The 16,229-nt window shown below is 38.2% G+C and overlaps 1 protein-coding gene across 1 annotated transcript in view; it reads right to left on the bottom strand.

Annotated features, from left to right (window-relative positions):
- SCLT1 (sodium channel and clathrin linker 1) overlaps positions 1 to 16,229 on the bottom strand; it is a 240,923-nt gene that overhangs the window by 211,724 nt on the left and 12,970 nt on the right. The window contains exon 2 of the mRNA XM_055405199.2: positions 11,079 to 11,146. Within this exon, the coding sequence (XP_055261174.2) occupies positions 11,079 to 11,146 (68 nt within the window). The remainder of the gene's footprint in view (positions 1 to 11,078; positions 11,147 to 16,229) is intronic.

Genomic DNA, 16,229 nt, shown 5'->3' with positions numbered 1-16,229 from the left:
GTGGTTACCAGAAGGGAGAGAGGATGGGGAAGAATTAATATAGGGAAACAGAAGAGTATGAAGTACAAATCAGGTACAAAATAAGCAAAAGGGATATACTGTACAACACTGAGAAGATAATCAATACTTATAACTATAAATGAAATAAAACTTTTAAAACTGTGAATTGGTAAAAACTGTACACCTGTGACTTTAAATTGTAACTGTATCAATTACACTTCAACTAAAAAAGAAACAATAGAGAACTGTCACACAGCTTTTACCAATTTTCTGCCAACAGTAACATCTTGCAAAACTGCAGACAATATAGTACAGTAAAACTTCCATAATAATGATATTAAGTTAAAACACAGAATAGTTCCATAACCCAAGGATCCCTCATGTGGTACCTTTAGGGCAACACTCATCTACGTACCACCCCTCCCCATCCCTGAACTCTGACAACCACCAATTTGTTCTCCATCTTATATTATCTCAAGAGTCTTGTATAAAAGGAACCAATAAAGTATGTAATATTCTGTGATTGGTCATTTTTTCCAATCAGCATAATTACCTGGACATTTTTTTACATGTATTAAAAATTAATTCCTTTTTAGTTGAGAGTAATAATACATGGCCCTTGTACGGCAAGGAGATCCAACCAGTCCATTCTAAAGGAGATCAATCCTGGGTGTTCATTGGAAGGACTGATGCTAAAGCTGAAACTGCAATACTTTGGTCACCTCATGCGACGAGTTGACTCACTGGAAAAAGACTCTGATGCTGGGAAAGTTTGCGGGCAGGAGGAGAAGGGGACGACCGAGAATGAGATGGCTGGATGGCATCACCGACTCTGTGGACATGAGTTTGAGTGTACTCTGGGAGTTGGTGATGGACAGGGAGGCCTGGCGTGCTGTGATTCATGGGGTTGCGGAGAGTCGGACACGACTGAGCGACTGAACTGAATAATACATGGTAAGTATGTACCATGGTTTGTTTAACCACTCACCAGTGGTTGTTTCCCATTTGGGGCTATTAGGAACCATCCATGGGTGTACATGTGTCCCCCATCCTGAACCCCCTTCTAACCTCCCTCCCCATCCAACCCCATCCCACTGGGTTGTCCCAGTGTATCAGCTTTGAACGCCCTGTTTCATGCATCGAACCTGGACTGGTGATCTATTTCACATATGGTAATATACATGTTTCAGTGCTATTCTTTCAAATCATCCCATCCTCGCCTTCTCCCACAGAATCCGAAAGTCTGTTCTTTATATTTGTGTGTCTTTTGCTGTCTCACATATATGGTCATTTTTACCATCTTTCTAAATGCCATATATATGTGATAATATACTGTATTGATGTTTTTATTTCTGACTTACTTCACTCTGTATAATAGGCTCCAGTTTCATCCATATTTTGGGATATTATTAACAAAACTACTACAAATATTTCTGTATAGGTTTTTGTGTAAACAGTGGTTACTTAGGTTGTCATGGTTCATTTAGGTTTCTCTATGATGAATGAAAAGGAATACAAAGGGTGACCTGTGTGTTTCAGTTCAGTTCAGTTCACTGGCTCAGTCGTGTCTGACTCTCTGTGGCCCCATGAATCACAGCACACCAGGCCTCCCTGTCCATCACCAACTCCCGGAGTTCACTCAAACTCATGTCCATAGAGTCGGTGATGCCATCCAGCCATCTCATTCTCTGTCGTCCCCTTCTCCTCCCGCCCCCAACCTTTCCCAGCATCAGAGTCTTTTCCAGTGAGTCAACTCGTCACATGAGGTGACCAAAGTATTGGAGTTTCAGCTTTAGCACCAATACATCATGCCAAATGCTGAGCTGGATGAAGCTCAAGCTGGAATCAAGATTGCCAGGAGAAATATCAATAACCTCAGATATGCAGATGACAATATCCTAATGGCAAAAAGCTAAGAGGAACTAAAGAGCCGCTTAATGAAAGGGAAAGAGAAGAGTCAAAAAGCTGGATTAAAACACAACATTCAAAAAACGAAGATCATAGCATCCAGTCCCATCACTTCATGTCAAACAGATGGGGAAAAAATTGAAACAGTGAGAAACTTTATTTTCTCAGGCTCTAAAATCACTGTGGACAGTGACTGCAACCATGAAATTAAAAGATGCTTGCTACTTGGACAAAAAGCTATGACAAACCTAGTCCAGTTCAGTCGCTCAGTCGTGTCCAACTCTTTGCGACCTCATGGACTGCATGCCATGTAGGGCCACCCAAGACAGATGGGTCGTGGTGGACAATTCTGACAAAATATGGTCCACTGGGGAAGGGAATGGCAAACCACTTCAGTATTCTTGCCTTGAGAACCCCATGAACAGTATGAAAAGGCAAAAAGATAGGACACTGACAGATGGACTCCCGAGGTCGGTAAGTGCCAAATATGCTACTAGAGATCAGTGGAGAAATAACTCCAGAAAGAATGAAGAGATGGAGCCAAAGCAAAAACAACACCCGGTTGTGGATGTGACTGATGATAAAAGCATGGTCCGATGCTGTAAAGAGCAATATTGCATAGGAACCTGGAATGTTAGGTCCATGCTGCTGCTGCTAAGTCACTTCAGTCATGTCCGACTCTGTGTGACCCCATAGACGGCAGCCCACCAGGCTCCCCCATCCCTGGGATTCTCCAGGCAAGAACACTGGAGTGGGTTGCCATTTCCTTCTCCAATGTGTGAAAGTGAAAAGTGAAAGTGAAGTCGCTCAGTCATATCTGACTCGTAGCGACCCCATGGACTGCAGCCCACCAGGCTTCTCCGTCCATGGGATTTTCCAGGCAAGAGTACTGGGGTGGCTTGCCATTGCCTTCTCCAGGTTAGGTCCATAAGTCAAAGCAAATTGGAAGTGGTCAAACAGGAGATGGCAAAAGTGAACATTGACATTTTAGGAATCAGTGAACTAAAATGAACTGGAATGGGTGCTTTATTTGCAATAGATGCATAATAAATTAGTGATGCGTTTCTTCCAGATTTACTCAGAAAGCCATTCTTCTAAAAAATAATTAATAATCTTCTAGTATTTAAATCCAAACTATTCAACTTAACCATTCAAGGTCCTCTATATAATGTGGGAACAATCTACCCTTCCTAACCTTATTTTCAATTACTTCTTTCACATATGCCAAGCACATTACAGAAACCGAAGTATGTTTCAGTCCCTAAATACAACTCTCATTTTCTCACCCACTTTGGCTACTCATCATGCCAGTGGGTCCAGCTACAATGCTCTTCACCATACCCTCTTTTGGCCCTCCACTGAAGTTTTCGAAATCCTACCTACTTAGCAGTGCCCCTCAGATATACTACATATCCTCCACCAGGAAACTCCCAGATCTCTCCAACTATACATGATCTCCTTTTTTCTCTTATTACTAAGAGCTGGTTTTAAAGTTCTTAAAAGATTCAAATATAATGCCTTTTATCCAATTATTTAATATTTCTCATTCCATATTTTTATAAGTCTCTATGTTGCTCTAAAATTGCCATTTTATTTTACATACCTTTACATTAATAAAACCCCTACACAGTGCCTTACAAAAAGATTGTGCTTAATATATATTAAGGTGAATTCAGTGAAGACACTGCTCCATAACTATCTTCTAAGGATAGCTACTAAGGAGATACAAATGCAAAAATAAATGACTCAATAATCTATATTATAAAATCTATAACATTCTGAAATAAAAGTAATAAATCAAAACATAAGATAAACATAAGATATTTGAAAATAAAAATACAGATTCAGCAACCCCTCCTTCAGTTCAGTTCAGTTCAGTCGCTCAGTCGTGCCCCTTCTTACTTGCTAGTAAAACTTTAGGAATTAGAGACTGCATTATATCCTAACAAATCAGGTTGGAAGAATAAGATTGAAATTCACTTATTATAAAAGTATTTATAAGACTTTATATTCCCTAAAACAAAATTTAAACAAATTATACAAAAGAAAAGAAATATTTATAGAATTTTAAAAATCTTGAAAAATGGATATTGTATAATTAATTTCTATCCATTTTGATCCCAAGATGACTTCCTGAGATGATGGTGATGATTTATCAAAGAAAGAGTAGCAATAATATTGAATTGTAGTCAGGTAAACTAATTTTGGGGCTTCCATGGTGGCTCAGATGGTTAAGCATCTCCCTGCAATGCAGGAGACCCAGGTTCATTCCCAGGATCAGGAAGATCCCCTGGAGAAGGAAATGGCAACCCACTCCAGTATTCTTGCCTAAAAAATTCCATGGACAGGGAAGCCTGGTGGGCTACAGTCCATGGGGTCACAAAAAGTTGGACACGACTAAGTGACTTCACACTCACACTCAAACTAATTTTGTGGACACTTTTCTTCCTCTAAGACACCTACATACTCTTTAAGTATTGTAATTACAGTTCTGACTGTTTATTTTTGTTTTCCTGATTTTATTCAACATCACAGGCTACCAAATGAGTAAACAGCATCCTTTCCTCTATCCTTTGGAAGAAAACAAAGAATAGGTTGACTGGCATTTTGTGAAGGTGTTCTTGTACATTTTAGAGGGTTGCAGCAAACTCTTACACTTTTCACTCTTATCAAGAAGAGGTTGACTTTCATCAATAAAGGTGGCTAAAGTACGACCTAAGAAATTGATAAACTCCTAAATTCAGACTCTTTAAAGTCCTAAATTACTGATTTTCTGTCTTCACTATGGAACGAGGCAAATCAACTCTTCACCGTTTTACCTGAGTAATCCATCACATGGAGAGTTTAGAACTGCACTATCTAAAAAACAATAGGCGTAAGCCACATATCAGTTCAGTTTAGTCACTCAGTCCAGTCAGACCCTTTGCAAATCCATGGACTGACTGTAGCACGCCAGGGTTCCCTGTCCATCACCAACTCCCAGAGCTTGCTCAAACGCATGACCATTTAGTCGGTGATGCTATCCAACTATCTCATCCTCTGTCATCCTCTTCTCCTCCTGCCTTCAATCTTTCCAGCATCAAGGTCTTTTCCAGTGAGTCAGTTCTTCACATCAGGTGGCCAAAGTACTGACGTTTCAGCTTCAGCATCAGTCCTTCCAATAAATATTCGGCACTGATCTCCTTTGGGATGGACTGGTTGGATCTCGTTGCAGTCCAAGGGACTCTCAAGAGTCTTTTCCAACACCACAGTTCAAAAGCATCAATTCTTCGGCACTCAGCTTTCTTTATGTCTCATATCCATATACGACTACTGGAAAAACCATAGATTTGCTTTGATTATATGGACCTTGGTCAGCAAAGTAATGTCCCTGCTTTTTAATGTGCTGTCTAGGTTGGTCATAGCTTTTCTTCCAAGGAGTAAATGTCTTTTAATTTCATGGCTGCAGTCATAAAATTAATTAATTCATCAATTAATTTATTTATTTCATCTTCAGTGATTTTGGAGCCCAAGAAAATAAAGTCTATCACTGTTTCCATTGTTTCCCCATCTATTTGCCATGGAGTGATGGGACCAGATGCCATGATCTTGAATTTTTGAAAGTTGAGTTTTAAGCCACTCTCCTCTTTCACAGTCATCAAAATATCTTTAGCTTTACATATTTAAGATGGAATATTATTCAGCCATAAAAAATGAAATAAACCCAATCAAAAAATGAGCAGAAAATCTAAACAGACATTTCTCCAAAGATGGCTAGACGCACACGAAAAGATCACTTTATTATTAGAGAACTGTGAATCAAAACTGCAATGAGGTATCACTTTACACTGGTCAGAGTGGACATCATCAAAAAAATCTATAAACAATAAATGCTGGAGAGGGTGTGGAGAAAAAGGAACCCTCGTACAATGTTGGTAGGGATATAAGTTAATACAGCTACTATGGAGAACAGTATGAAAGCTCCTTAAAAAACTAAAAATAGAGCTACCATATGATCCAGCAATTCCACTCGGGAGTATATATCTGGAGAAAACCATTATTCAAAAAGATACATGCATACCAATGTTCATTGCAGCACTATTTACAATAGCCAGGACATGGAAGCAACCTAAATGTCCACTGAGAGAGAAATGGATAAAGATATGGTATATATATACCATGGAATATTACTCAACCATAAAAAGAATAAAATAATGCCATTTGCAATAACGTGGATGGACCTAGAGAGAGTCATGCTGAGTGAAGTAAGTCAGAGAAAGATGAACATCATATGATATTACTTGTACATGTAATCTAAAATATGACACAAATGAATTTATTTACAAAACAGAAACAAAGTCACAGATATAGAAAACAAACTTATGGTTACCAAGAAGGAAAGAGGAGGGTGCAGAAATAAATTGGGAGGTTGGGACTGACATATACATACTGCTAAGCTGCTGCTAAGTCACTTCAGTCGTGTTCGACTCTGTGTGACCCCATAGATGGCAGCCCACCAGGCTCCCCTGTCCCTGGGATTCTCCAGGCAAGAACACTGGAGTGGGTTGCCATTTCTTTTTCCAATGTGTGAAAGTGAAAAGTGAAAGTGAAGTCGCTCAGTCATGTCAGACTCGTAGCGACCTCATGGACTGCAGCCTACCAGGCTCCTCCATCCATGGGATTTTCTAGGCAAGAGTACTGGAGTGGCTTGCTATTGCCTTCTCTGATATACATACTATTATATATAAAATATATAACAAATAAGGACCCACTGTATAGCACATGGAACTCCACTCAATCTCTGTAATGGCCTCTATGGGAAAAGAATCTGAAAAAGGATGAGTATATGTATATGCATAACTCATTCACCTTGTTGCACACTTGAAATAAACACAACATTGTAAAATCAACTATACTCCAATAATGACTTTTTTTAAAAAAGGTAAATAACCCAATTTTTTAAATGGGAAAAATATTTAAAAAGGAACATCTCAAAAGAAAACATCAGTTCAGCTCAGTCATGTCTGACTCTTTGCAACCCCATGGACTGCAGCATGCCAGGCTTCCCTATCCATCACCAACTCCCGGAGCTTGCTCAGACTCATGGAAAAGAGAACATCTGGATGGCCAAAAAGCATATGAAAATATTCTCTACATATCTATTCATCAGAGAAATGCAAAATAGTACCATCACACTGTTAAAAATAACAAGCCCCAAGTGGGAACATTTCCTCCCCGCCTCCCCATCATAGCAAAAACTAAAACGGTTTCAATCCCTCCCAGAGATGTGACCTTTAAAACAGTCCACCTGAAATTTCCTCATCAGTATTAATGAAGTAACTGCATGAAAAAGGCCCCTGGAGTGTCAGTCCCCCATTAGAACACAGCTTGGCCTGAAACAATCCTTTCTTTTCCTTTGCTAATACCTTTTGCCGCCTCCTCTCCTTCTATCCATAAAAATCTTCCATTTTGTACAACCCCTCCTAGTGCAACTGATTCTTCAATTTTTGAAGGAAGCTAGTTAGAACTGGACATGGAACAACAGACTGGTTCCAAATAGGAAAAGGAGTACGTCAAGGCTGTATATTGTCACCCTGCTTATTTAACTTATATGCAGAGTACATCATGAGGAACGCTGGGCTGGAAGAAGCACAAGCTGGAGTCAAGCCTGCTGGGAGAAATATCAATAACCTCAGATATGCAGATGACACCACCCTTATGGCAGAAAGTGAAGAGGAACTCAAAAGCCTCTTGATGAAAGTGAAAGAGGAGGGTGCAAAAGTTGGCTTGAAAACAAAGATCATGGCATCTGGTCCCACCACTTCATGGGAAATAGATGGGGAAACAGTGGAAACAATGTCAGACTTTATTTTTTTGGGCTCCAAAACCACTGCGGATGCTGATTGTAGCCATGAAATTAAAAGACGCTTGCTCCTTGGAAGAAAAGTTATGACCAATCTAGATAGTATATTAAAGAGCAGAGACATTACTTTGCCAACAAAGGTCTGCCTAGTCAAGGCTATGGTTTTTCTAGGGGTCATGTATGGATGTGAGAGTTGGACTGTGAAGAAAGCTGATCACCGAAGAATTGATGCTTTTGAACTATGGTGCTGGAGAAGACTCCTGAGAGTCCCTTGGACTGCAGGAGATCCAACCAGTCCATTCTAAAGGAGATCAATCCTGGGTGTTCATTAGAAGGACTGATGCTAAAGCTGAAACTCCAATACTTTGGCCACCTCATGCAACGAGTTGACTCACTGGAAAAGACTCTGATGCTGGGAAGGACTGGGGGTGGGAGGAGAAGGGGACGACAGAGAATGAGGATGGCTGGATGGCATCACCGACTGGATGGACATGAGTTTGAGTGAACTCTGGGAATTGGTGATGGACAGGGAGGCCTGGCGTGCTGTGATTCATGGGGTCGCAAAGAGTGGGTCACGACTGAGCGACTGAACTGAACTGAACTAGTTCTTCAAAATAAGAAGAATGAAATAATGCCATTTGCAGCAACATGAATGGATCTAGAGATTATCGTACTAAGTGACCAAGATGCAGAAAAGACAAAAATCATATGATATCACTTATATGTAGAATGTAAAAAGATAATATAAATGAACTTATTCACAAAAGAGAAACAGATGTCAAAAACAAACTTACGGCTATCAAACGGGAAGGGTGGGGAGAGGAACAAATTAGGAGTTAGGGATTAATATATACATGGTACTATACATAGGCAGTCAACAAGCACCAACTGTATACCACAGGGAACTCTACTCACTATCTCATAATAACCTATATGGGATAGGAATCTGAAAAAGAATGGTTATATGTTTATGTATAACTGAATCATTTTGCTGAATTTGAAACTAACAACATTGTAAATCAACCATAACTCCAGTATAAAATATAAATTATAATAAAATATCTTTAGAAAGTTATATAAAATTAAAGGGAAAAGGTTTTTTAAAGAATGAATTATGAAGGTATTATGAACCACATATATTAAATATATAAGCTATTAAAGACACTGGAAGACTGTCCATTTAAATCCACAGAATTTAAGTATTGCTATTTATTATAAAGGTATTATATCTTGTATTTTCTTAAGAAACAATGCTATATAAAAAATCTTAAGGCAATTCACAGAACTTATTTTGATCTAAAATCTAAATGATCACTATGTGGTAACAGTACTAAAGAATTTTAACTATCACTTATAATACAGTTCCTATAAAATCATCATTGAAGTATAACTTAAAATATAAGAAATATCAAACTACTGCAGGTTTTTTTGATATTGGAAAAAGGGTTTCAGAAAAATATGTCCATTTAACACAAGTCCTGGTAATTTTACAGTACCTAGTATGAGAAAAAAGGACAGTTCACTAGGATTTTACCTTTAAAAATAGAACAAAAAGCATGAACTATTTATACTTCTCAAGCTGATCATGACTTTTTATATCTCCACTTTCACTGTATCTGGCAACAGAGCTCACACAATGTTGGAAGAAAAGTAGGTAGGAGGGAAGAAGAGGAAGGATATAGTTGTTCCATTAATTCAAAAAATATTTATTGAGTATATAACAAAAATTATTCCAGAAACTTGGGAAATGCAGCTGAACAAAATGGGCAAACAAATTTATGAAGAATCTGTTGCTAGTAGCAACAACTAAAATTACAGGGACGAGATCCGAGCCAGTGCACCTGGGTCCCATCTCCTCTTTGATAATGAACAGTTAACTCCTACCTCTCTCTTCCTTTACTACAAAACAAACAGCAAGCAAAAACAAAAAACCAACAACAACAAAAGGAAACTCCTCCTGAGAATTTTATCAGAAACCAGAATAACGCTTCTGGGATGAAAAATCCCCAAAGGTGCACTGCATATGGCCAAGGATATGGACCTTTATGTTAGAAAGCAAATTAAACTCCCTCTCAAGTTCCCCATTACCTCCCACTCACTAATACAAAGTATGTAGTGAAAGGCAAGACCCATGGGGACTGGAGTCTTGAGACAGCAATATGTTCTGAAGAGAAGGCATACTGCGCAAAGGAATCTTAGGCAGTAACAGTATACTAATACGAAAAATAAGAAATAAAAATCAAGATTTGACTGTATGACTGACAAGAATAGTACATATAAGAGAAGGACATGTACCTTCAAAGAATTAAAGGAGCTACATAATTTCACCAAAGAGTACTCTATTAAGGAAGGGAAAACTCGTCCCTACTTAGTATGTTACTGTCAGCTTTAATTAATTATAATCACAGGATATATAGACTTCCATGGTGACACAGTGGATAAAAATCTGCCTGCTGATACACGAGCAACTAAGCCCATGTGCCACAACTGCTGACAGCGGCAAAATCTAGGACCCTCACATCACAACTTCTGAGCCCACATGCTGCAATACTGAAGCTCAAATGCCTAAAGCCTGCGCTTTGCAATGAGAAGACGTCATATAGCAACAGAGTGGCCCCCGCTCACCGCAACTAGAGAGAGCCCTTGCAAAGCAGTGAAGACCAGTGCAGCCAAAAACAAACAAAAAAAATTAACAGCACAGCGCAGGTGCACATAAAGGGCTATCTAGAGTCAATATTTGGTAGAACCATCTTTCGTAATCAAGTCGGCACAGATTTCAGGAGACAGGATGCAATTCCATACTGAGAGGTTTACTCAGGCTTTAAAATCAATCTTTTGTTTGAATCCTCCCTTCAGGGATATTTCCATATGACATCAAGCAGAAGCAAAAGAACCTAAGAATCTGAGCAAAATTTAGAGACTAGTGGATTATGAGATTCTCTATCACCTAGCATCTTAAAAAAACAACTTCCTTTTAATACCTTAAAAGCAATTGCAGTTTTAAATATAAGATTTATTTATGTCAAAAGCAAAAGTCTAATGAATTCTCATTTTACAATTCTGACATTTTAACACCATATACATATATTGTAAGCTCCAACTCTGGTGGGGACAAAGTCAATTTCTATGGTCAAAGAATTTATAGTCATTAAACAAAAACAACTTTGCTTTCTTACAAGAATCAGAGTTGTGAGAAAAATTTTCAAGTAATATAGGCAACTTCACATGGAATAATCCTAAGTAGCATTTATTCTACACTTGTCAAATACAGATTTATTTACAATCAAATTTGAACTTAATTTGTTAAACCCCAATTTAATTTACATACCTGTACTGTTGAATATTTCAAAAAGTTTTCCTTTTGATACCGCCTAAGGGTTTCATTTAGTCTTTGGTCTGAAACAAAAAGAAAAACCAATTTGTAATGTTCAACTTTGAAAGACAGAAATAAAATAGATATTATTTGATATATCCTATGCAAAACTGTTAGGCTCCACTGCTGTCCAAAATAAATCAATCTGAAGACATCATTTTAGAATTTATTCTATACACCTAAGTCAAATAATTACTGCTGCTGCTACTAAGTCACATCAGTCATGTCCAACTCTGTGCAACCCCATAGACAGTCCACCAGGCTCCCCTGTCCCTGGGATTCTCCAGGCAAGAACACTGGAGTGGGTTGCCATTTCCTTCTCCACTGCATGAAAGTGAAAAGTGAAAGTGAAGTCGCTCAGTCATGTCCAACTCTTAGCGACCCCATGGACTGTAGCCTACCAGGCTCCTCCGTTCATGGGATTTCCCAGGCAAGAGTACTGGAGTGGGTTGCCATTGCCTTCTCCTAAATAATTACTACCAATGGGAAAAAGAACAGCTACAAAGAACAAATTTCTCTGATACTGAAAGTTTTAATTCTCAGTCTCTCTGGGTTTGCTCTTCAGATTCTTAGCAGTCAAGAAAAAGTAACTTCCACATTTATTTTTTTATTCCTGCTACTAGAAGTGAAAAGAACTGGAGAGATAAGGCTAAACTGTACTTCTTTAGAAGTTAAAAACTGCTGAAATTCTCTTTCAGGACAAACCTCCACATAGAGGAGAAACTGCAAGACAAAGCATCCAAATTAAACAGGAATAGGCAAGACACAATGGAAAAGAAGGTCCAGAAGAGCCAAGGACTCTCAGAAAGTACAAGGTAATATTTTTATTTGAAGCAAGAAAAGCAATACACAATAGAATATGCATGCATGCATACTCAGTCATATCTAACCCTTTGTGACCCCACAGACTGCAGCCTACCAGGCTTCACTGTCCATGGGATTATCCAGGCAAGAATACCGCAGTGGGCTGCCATTTACTCCTCCAGGGGATCTTCCCAGCCCAGGGATTGATGTTTATATCCCCTCATCTCCAGGACTGGAAGGAGGATTCTTTACCACCAGCCAGCTAGGAAGCCCACAGTAGAACATGTGTGCATATGTGTGCTCTCTCAGTCATGTCTGACTCTGCAACTCCATGGACTGTAGCCCACCAGGCTCCTCTGACCATGGAATTTTCCAGACGAGAATATTGGAGTAGGCTGCCATTTCCTCCTCCTTCCTAGTGGATCGAACCTAGCTCTCTTGCATCTCCTGCATTGGCAGGCTGATTTCTTTACCACTGCGCTATGTGGGAAAGCCCCACAGTAGAACACAGCACCCAACAAATATACAAAACTCATTCTTTCAAGATCACATGGAACATTTAAAACTGATAATTTGCTGACAAAAGAGTAAATCTCTTGAGTTTTTGAATATTTAGGTGGGATTCATCCCAAGGGTTTTTCAATATCCACAAAAATCAATGTGATACACCACATTAACAAACTGAAGAATAAAAACTGCATGATCAACACACTAGATGTAGAAAAACAATTCAACAAAATTCAACATCCATTTATGATAAAAAAAAAATCCCCAGAAACCAGCCATATAGGAAACATACCTCACCCAATAAAGGTCATACATGGCAAACCCATGGCTAACATCACATTCAACAATGAAAACCTTACATCACTTCCTCTAAGATCAGGAACTCTTGCCACTTTTATTCAACATAGATTTGGAAGTCCTGGCCACAGCAATCAGAGAAGAAAAAGAAATAACAGGAATCCAAATTGGAAAAATAGTAAAACTGTCACTGTTTGTAAATGACATGATACTATATACAGAAAACCCTAAAGATGCCACCAGAAAACTACCAGGATTCAAGGATGAATTTGGTAAAGTTGCCAGATATAAAAGTAATATACAGAAATCTGTTACATTTCTATACACAAAAAACAAAGTATCAGAAAAAGAAATTAAGGAAACAATCCCATTTACCATTAGGAACCAGAGATCAAATTGCCAACATCCACTGGATCATCAAAAAAGCAAGGGAGTTCCAGAAAAATATCTACTTCTGCTTTATTGTGTGGACCACAACAAGCTCTGGAAAATTCTTAAAGAGATGGGAATACCAGACCACCTGACCTACCTCCCGAGACATCTATATGTGGGTCAGGAAGCAACAGTTAGAACTGGACATGAAACAACAGACTGGTTCCAAATAGGGAAAGGAGTCCGTCAAGGCTGTATATTGTCACCCTGCTTATTTAACTCATATGCAGAGTACATCATGAGAAATGCTGGGCTGGATGAAGCACAGGCTGGAATCAAGATTGCCGGGAAAAATATCAATAACCTCAGATATGCAGATGACACCACCCTTATGGCAGAAAGTGAAGAAGAACTAAAGAGCCTCTTGATGAAAGTGAAAGAGGAGAATGAAAAAGCTGGCTTAAAAATAAACATTCAGAAAACTAAGATCATGGCATCTGGTCCCATCACTTCATGGCAAATAGATGGGGAAATGGTGGAAACAGTGGCTGGCTATTTTTTGGACTCCAAATCACTGCAGATGGTGACTGCCACCATGAAATTAAGACATTGCACCTGGGAAGAAAAGTTATAACCAACCTGGACAGCATATTAAAAAACAAAGACATTACTTGCCAACAAAGGTCCGTCTAGTCAAAGCTATGGTTTTTCCAGTAGTCATGTATGGATGTGAGAGTTGGACTATAAAGTAAGCTGAGAGCTGAAGAATTGATGCTTTTGAACTGTGGTGTTGGAGAAGACTCTTGAGAGTCCCGTGGACTGCAAGGAGATCCAACCAGTCCATCCTAAAGGAAATCAGTCCTGAATATTCATTCCAAGGACTGATGCTGAAACTCCAATACTTTGGCAACCTGACGCAAAGAACTGGCTCATTGGAAAAGACCCTGATACTGGGAAAGATTGAAGACGGGAGGAGAAGGAGACGACAGAGGGTGAGATGGCATCACTGACTCAATGGACATGAGTTTGAGTAAACTCCGGAAGTTGGTGATGGACAGTGAGGCCTCGCATGCTGTGGTCCATGGGGTCACAAAGAGTTGTACATGACTGAGTGACTGAACTGCACTAATGACTATTATATCAAAAATAATAAAGTAGGAATAAAGAAAAAAAGCTGTATCCTAAAAACTATATGAAACTGAGGAAAGAAACTGAAGATATGAATATATAGAAAGATATACTATGAAGTTGGATGGGAAGAGTCAATATTGTTAAAATCACCATACTACTCAAGACAATCTACAGAGTCAATGCAGTCCCTATCAAAATGCCAATGGCATTTTTCATAGGCCTAGAACAAATAATTTTAAAATTTTCATGGAAACACAAAAGATTCTGACTAGCCAAAACAATCTTGACAAAGAAGAACAGAGATAAGGAATCATGACCCCTGACTTCAGACTATACTACAAAGTTACAGTAACCAAAACAATATTGTACTACACAAAAGCAGATGACATAGATCAATACAACAGGATAGAGAACCCAGAAATAAACTCATCCTCTTATGTTCAATTAACCTATGACAAAGGAGGTAAGACTATACAACAGAGAAAAGACAATTGCTTCAATAAATGGTGCTGGGAAAACTGGACAGCTACATGTAAAAGAACAAAATTAGAACATCTTTTGACACCATATACAAAAATAAATTCAAAAAGGATTAAAGACCTAAATGTAAGACTGGAAGCCATAAAACTTCTAAAGGAGTACAAAGTCAGAACACACTTGACATAAATTGAAGCAATATTGTTTTGGATACGTCTGCTAAGGCAAAGGAAATAAAACCAAAAATAAACTAATGAGACCTTACTGAACTTAAAAGCTTTTGCCCAGCAAGAGCAAAAATGAAAAGACAATCTATGAGGTGGGAGATAATATTTACAAATCATATGACTATTAAGGGATTAATATCCAACATGTATAAACAGCTCAAACAACTCAACATCAAAAAACAAATAACGTGATTAAAAAGTGGGCATAAATAACAAACACAAATTTTTTTCCAAAGAGGAAATGTAGATGGCCAATAGGCACATAAAAAGATGCTCAACATCACTAATCATCAGGGAATGCAAATCAAAACCACAGTGAGATCACCTCACACCTGTCAGAATGATTATCATCAAAAAGAACGCAGATAACAAATGTTGATGAGGATGTGGAGAAAAGGAAGCTCTCTTACCCTGTTGGTGAGAATATGAAATTGTCCCAGTCACTTTAAAAAGAAAAAGAAAAAAAACCAGAAAAAATAAACAGTATAAAGGCCTCTCAAGAAACTAAAAATAGAACTACTGTGTGACCCAGAAATTCCACTCCCGGGTGCATATCCATGAAAAACAAAAACACTAATTTGAAAACATACATGCACCCCAATATTCATAATATGCATTATTTGCAACTGCCAAGGTATACAGAAACAAGCTAAGTGTCTTTTAATGGATGAATAAAGAAGATGGAATACAACTCCGCGATAAAAAGAGGGCAATTTTGTCATTTGCAGCAATATGGATGGAACTGGAGATCATTAGGCTAAGTGAAATAAGTCAGAAGACAATTGTTGTATGATATCACTTACATGTGGAATCTAAAACATACAACAAATGAGTGAATATAATCTAAAAGAAGCAGACTCACAGATATAGAGAACAAATTTGTGGTTACCAGTGAGAAGAAGGGGAGGCAATATTGAGGTAAGGGAGTAAGAGGTATAAAGCCTTAGGTACAAAAAAGCTACAAGAATATATTGTATAACATGGAGAATATAGTCAATACTTTATAAACAGAATATAACCTTTAAAAATTGCAAATCACTATAAGGTACACCCATAACTTATATAATATTGTGCAGCAACTAGACTTCAGTTAAAAAGAGAAGAAAAACTAAAACTTCAAATAAGAGTAAATCTTAACTTTCAAAAGACTTAAGCTGAAGAGGATATACCATCCTAAAATACATCTCTTTGGCATAAGAAGTATTTTAGGCTGATAATTCTTAAGAAATAGAATAGGAAAGGCTTTGAAAAATTAAGTAGAAGTTACCCTTTTGTTAAAGATATTTACATT

Source organism: Moschus berezovskii, chromosome 19 (assembly GCF_049115385.1).
Source record: "Moschus berezovskii isolate FMDL1 chromosome 19, NW_MosBer_1.0, whole genome shotgun sequence".
In the NCBI taxonomy this organism is placed as follows: Eukaryota; Metazoa; Chordata; class Mammalia; order Artiodactyla; family Moschidae; genus Moschus; species Moschus berezovskii.
Note: the sequence above shows the minus strand (reverse complement) of the source record. Positions and strands in the feature narration are given on the sequence as shown.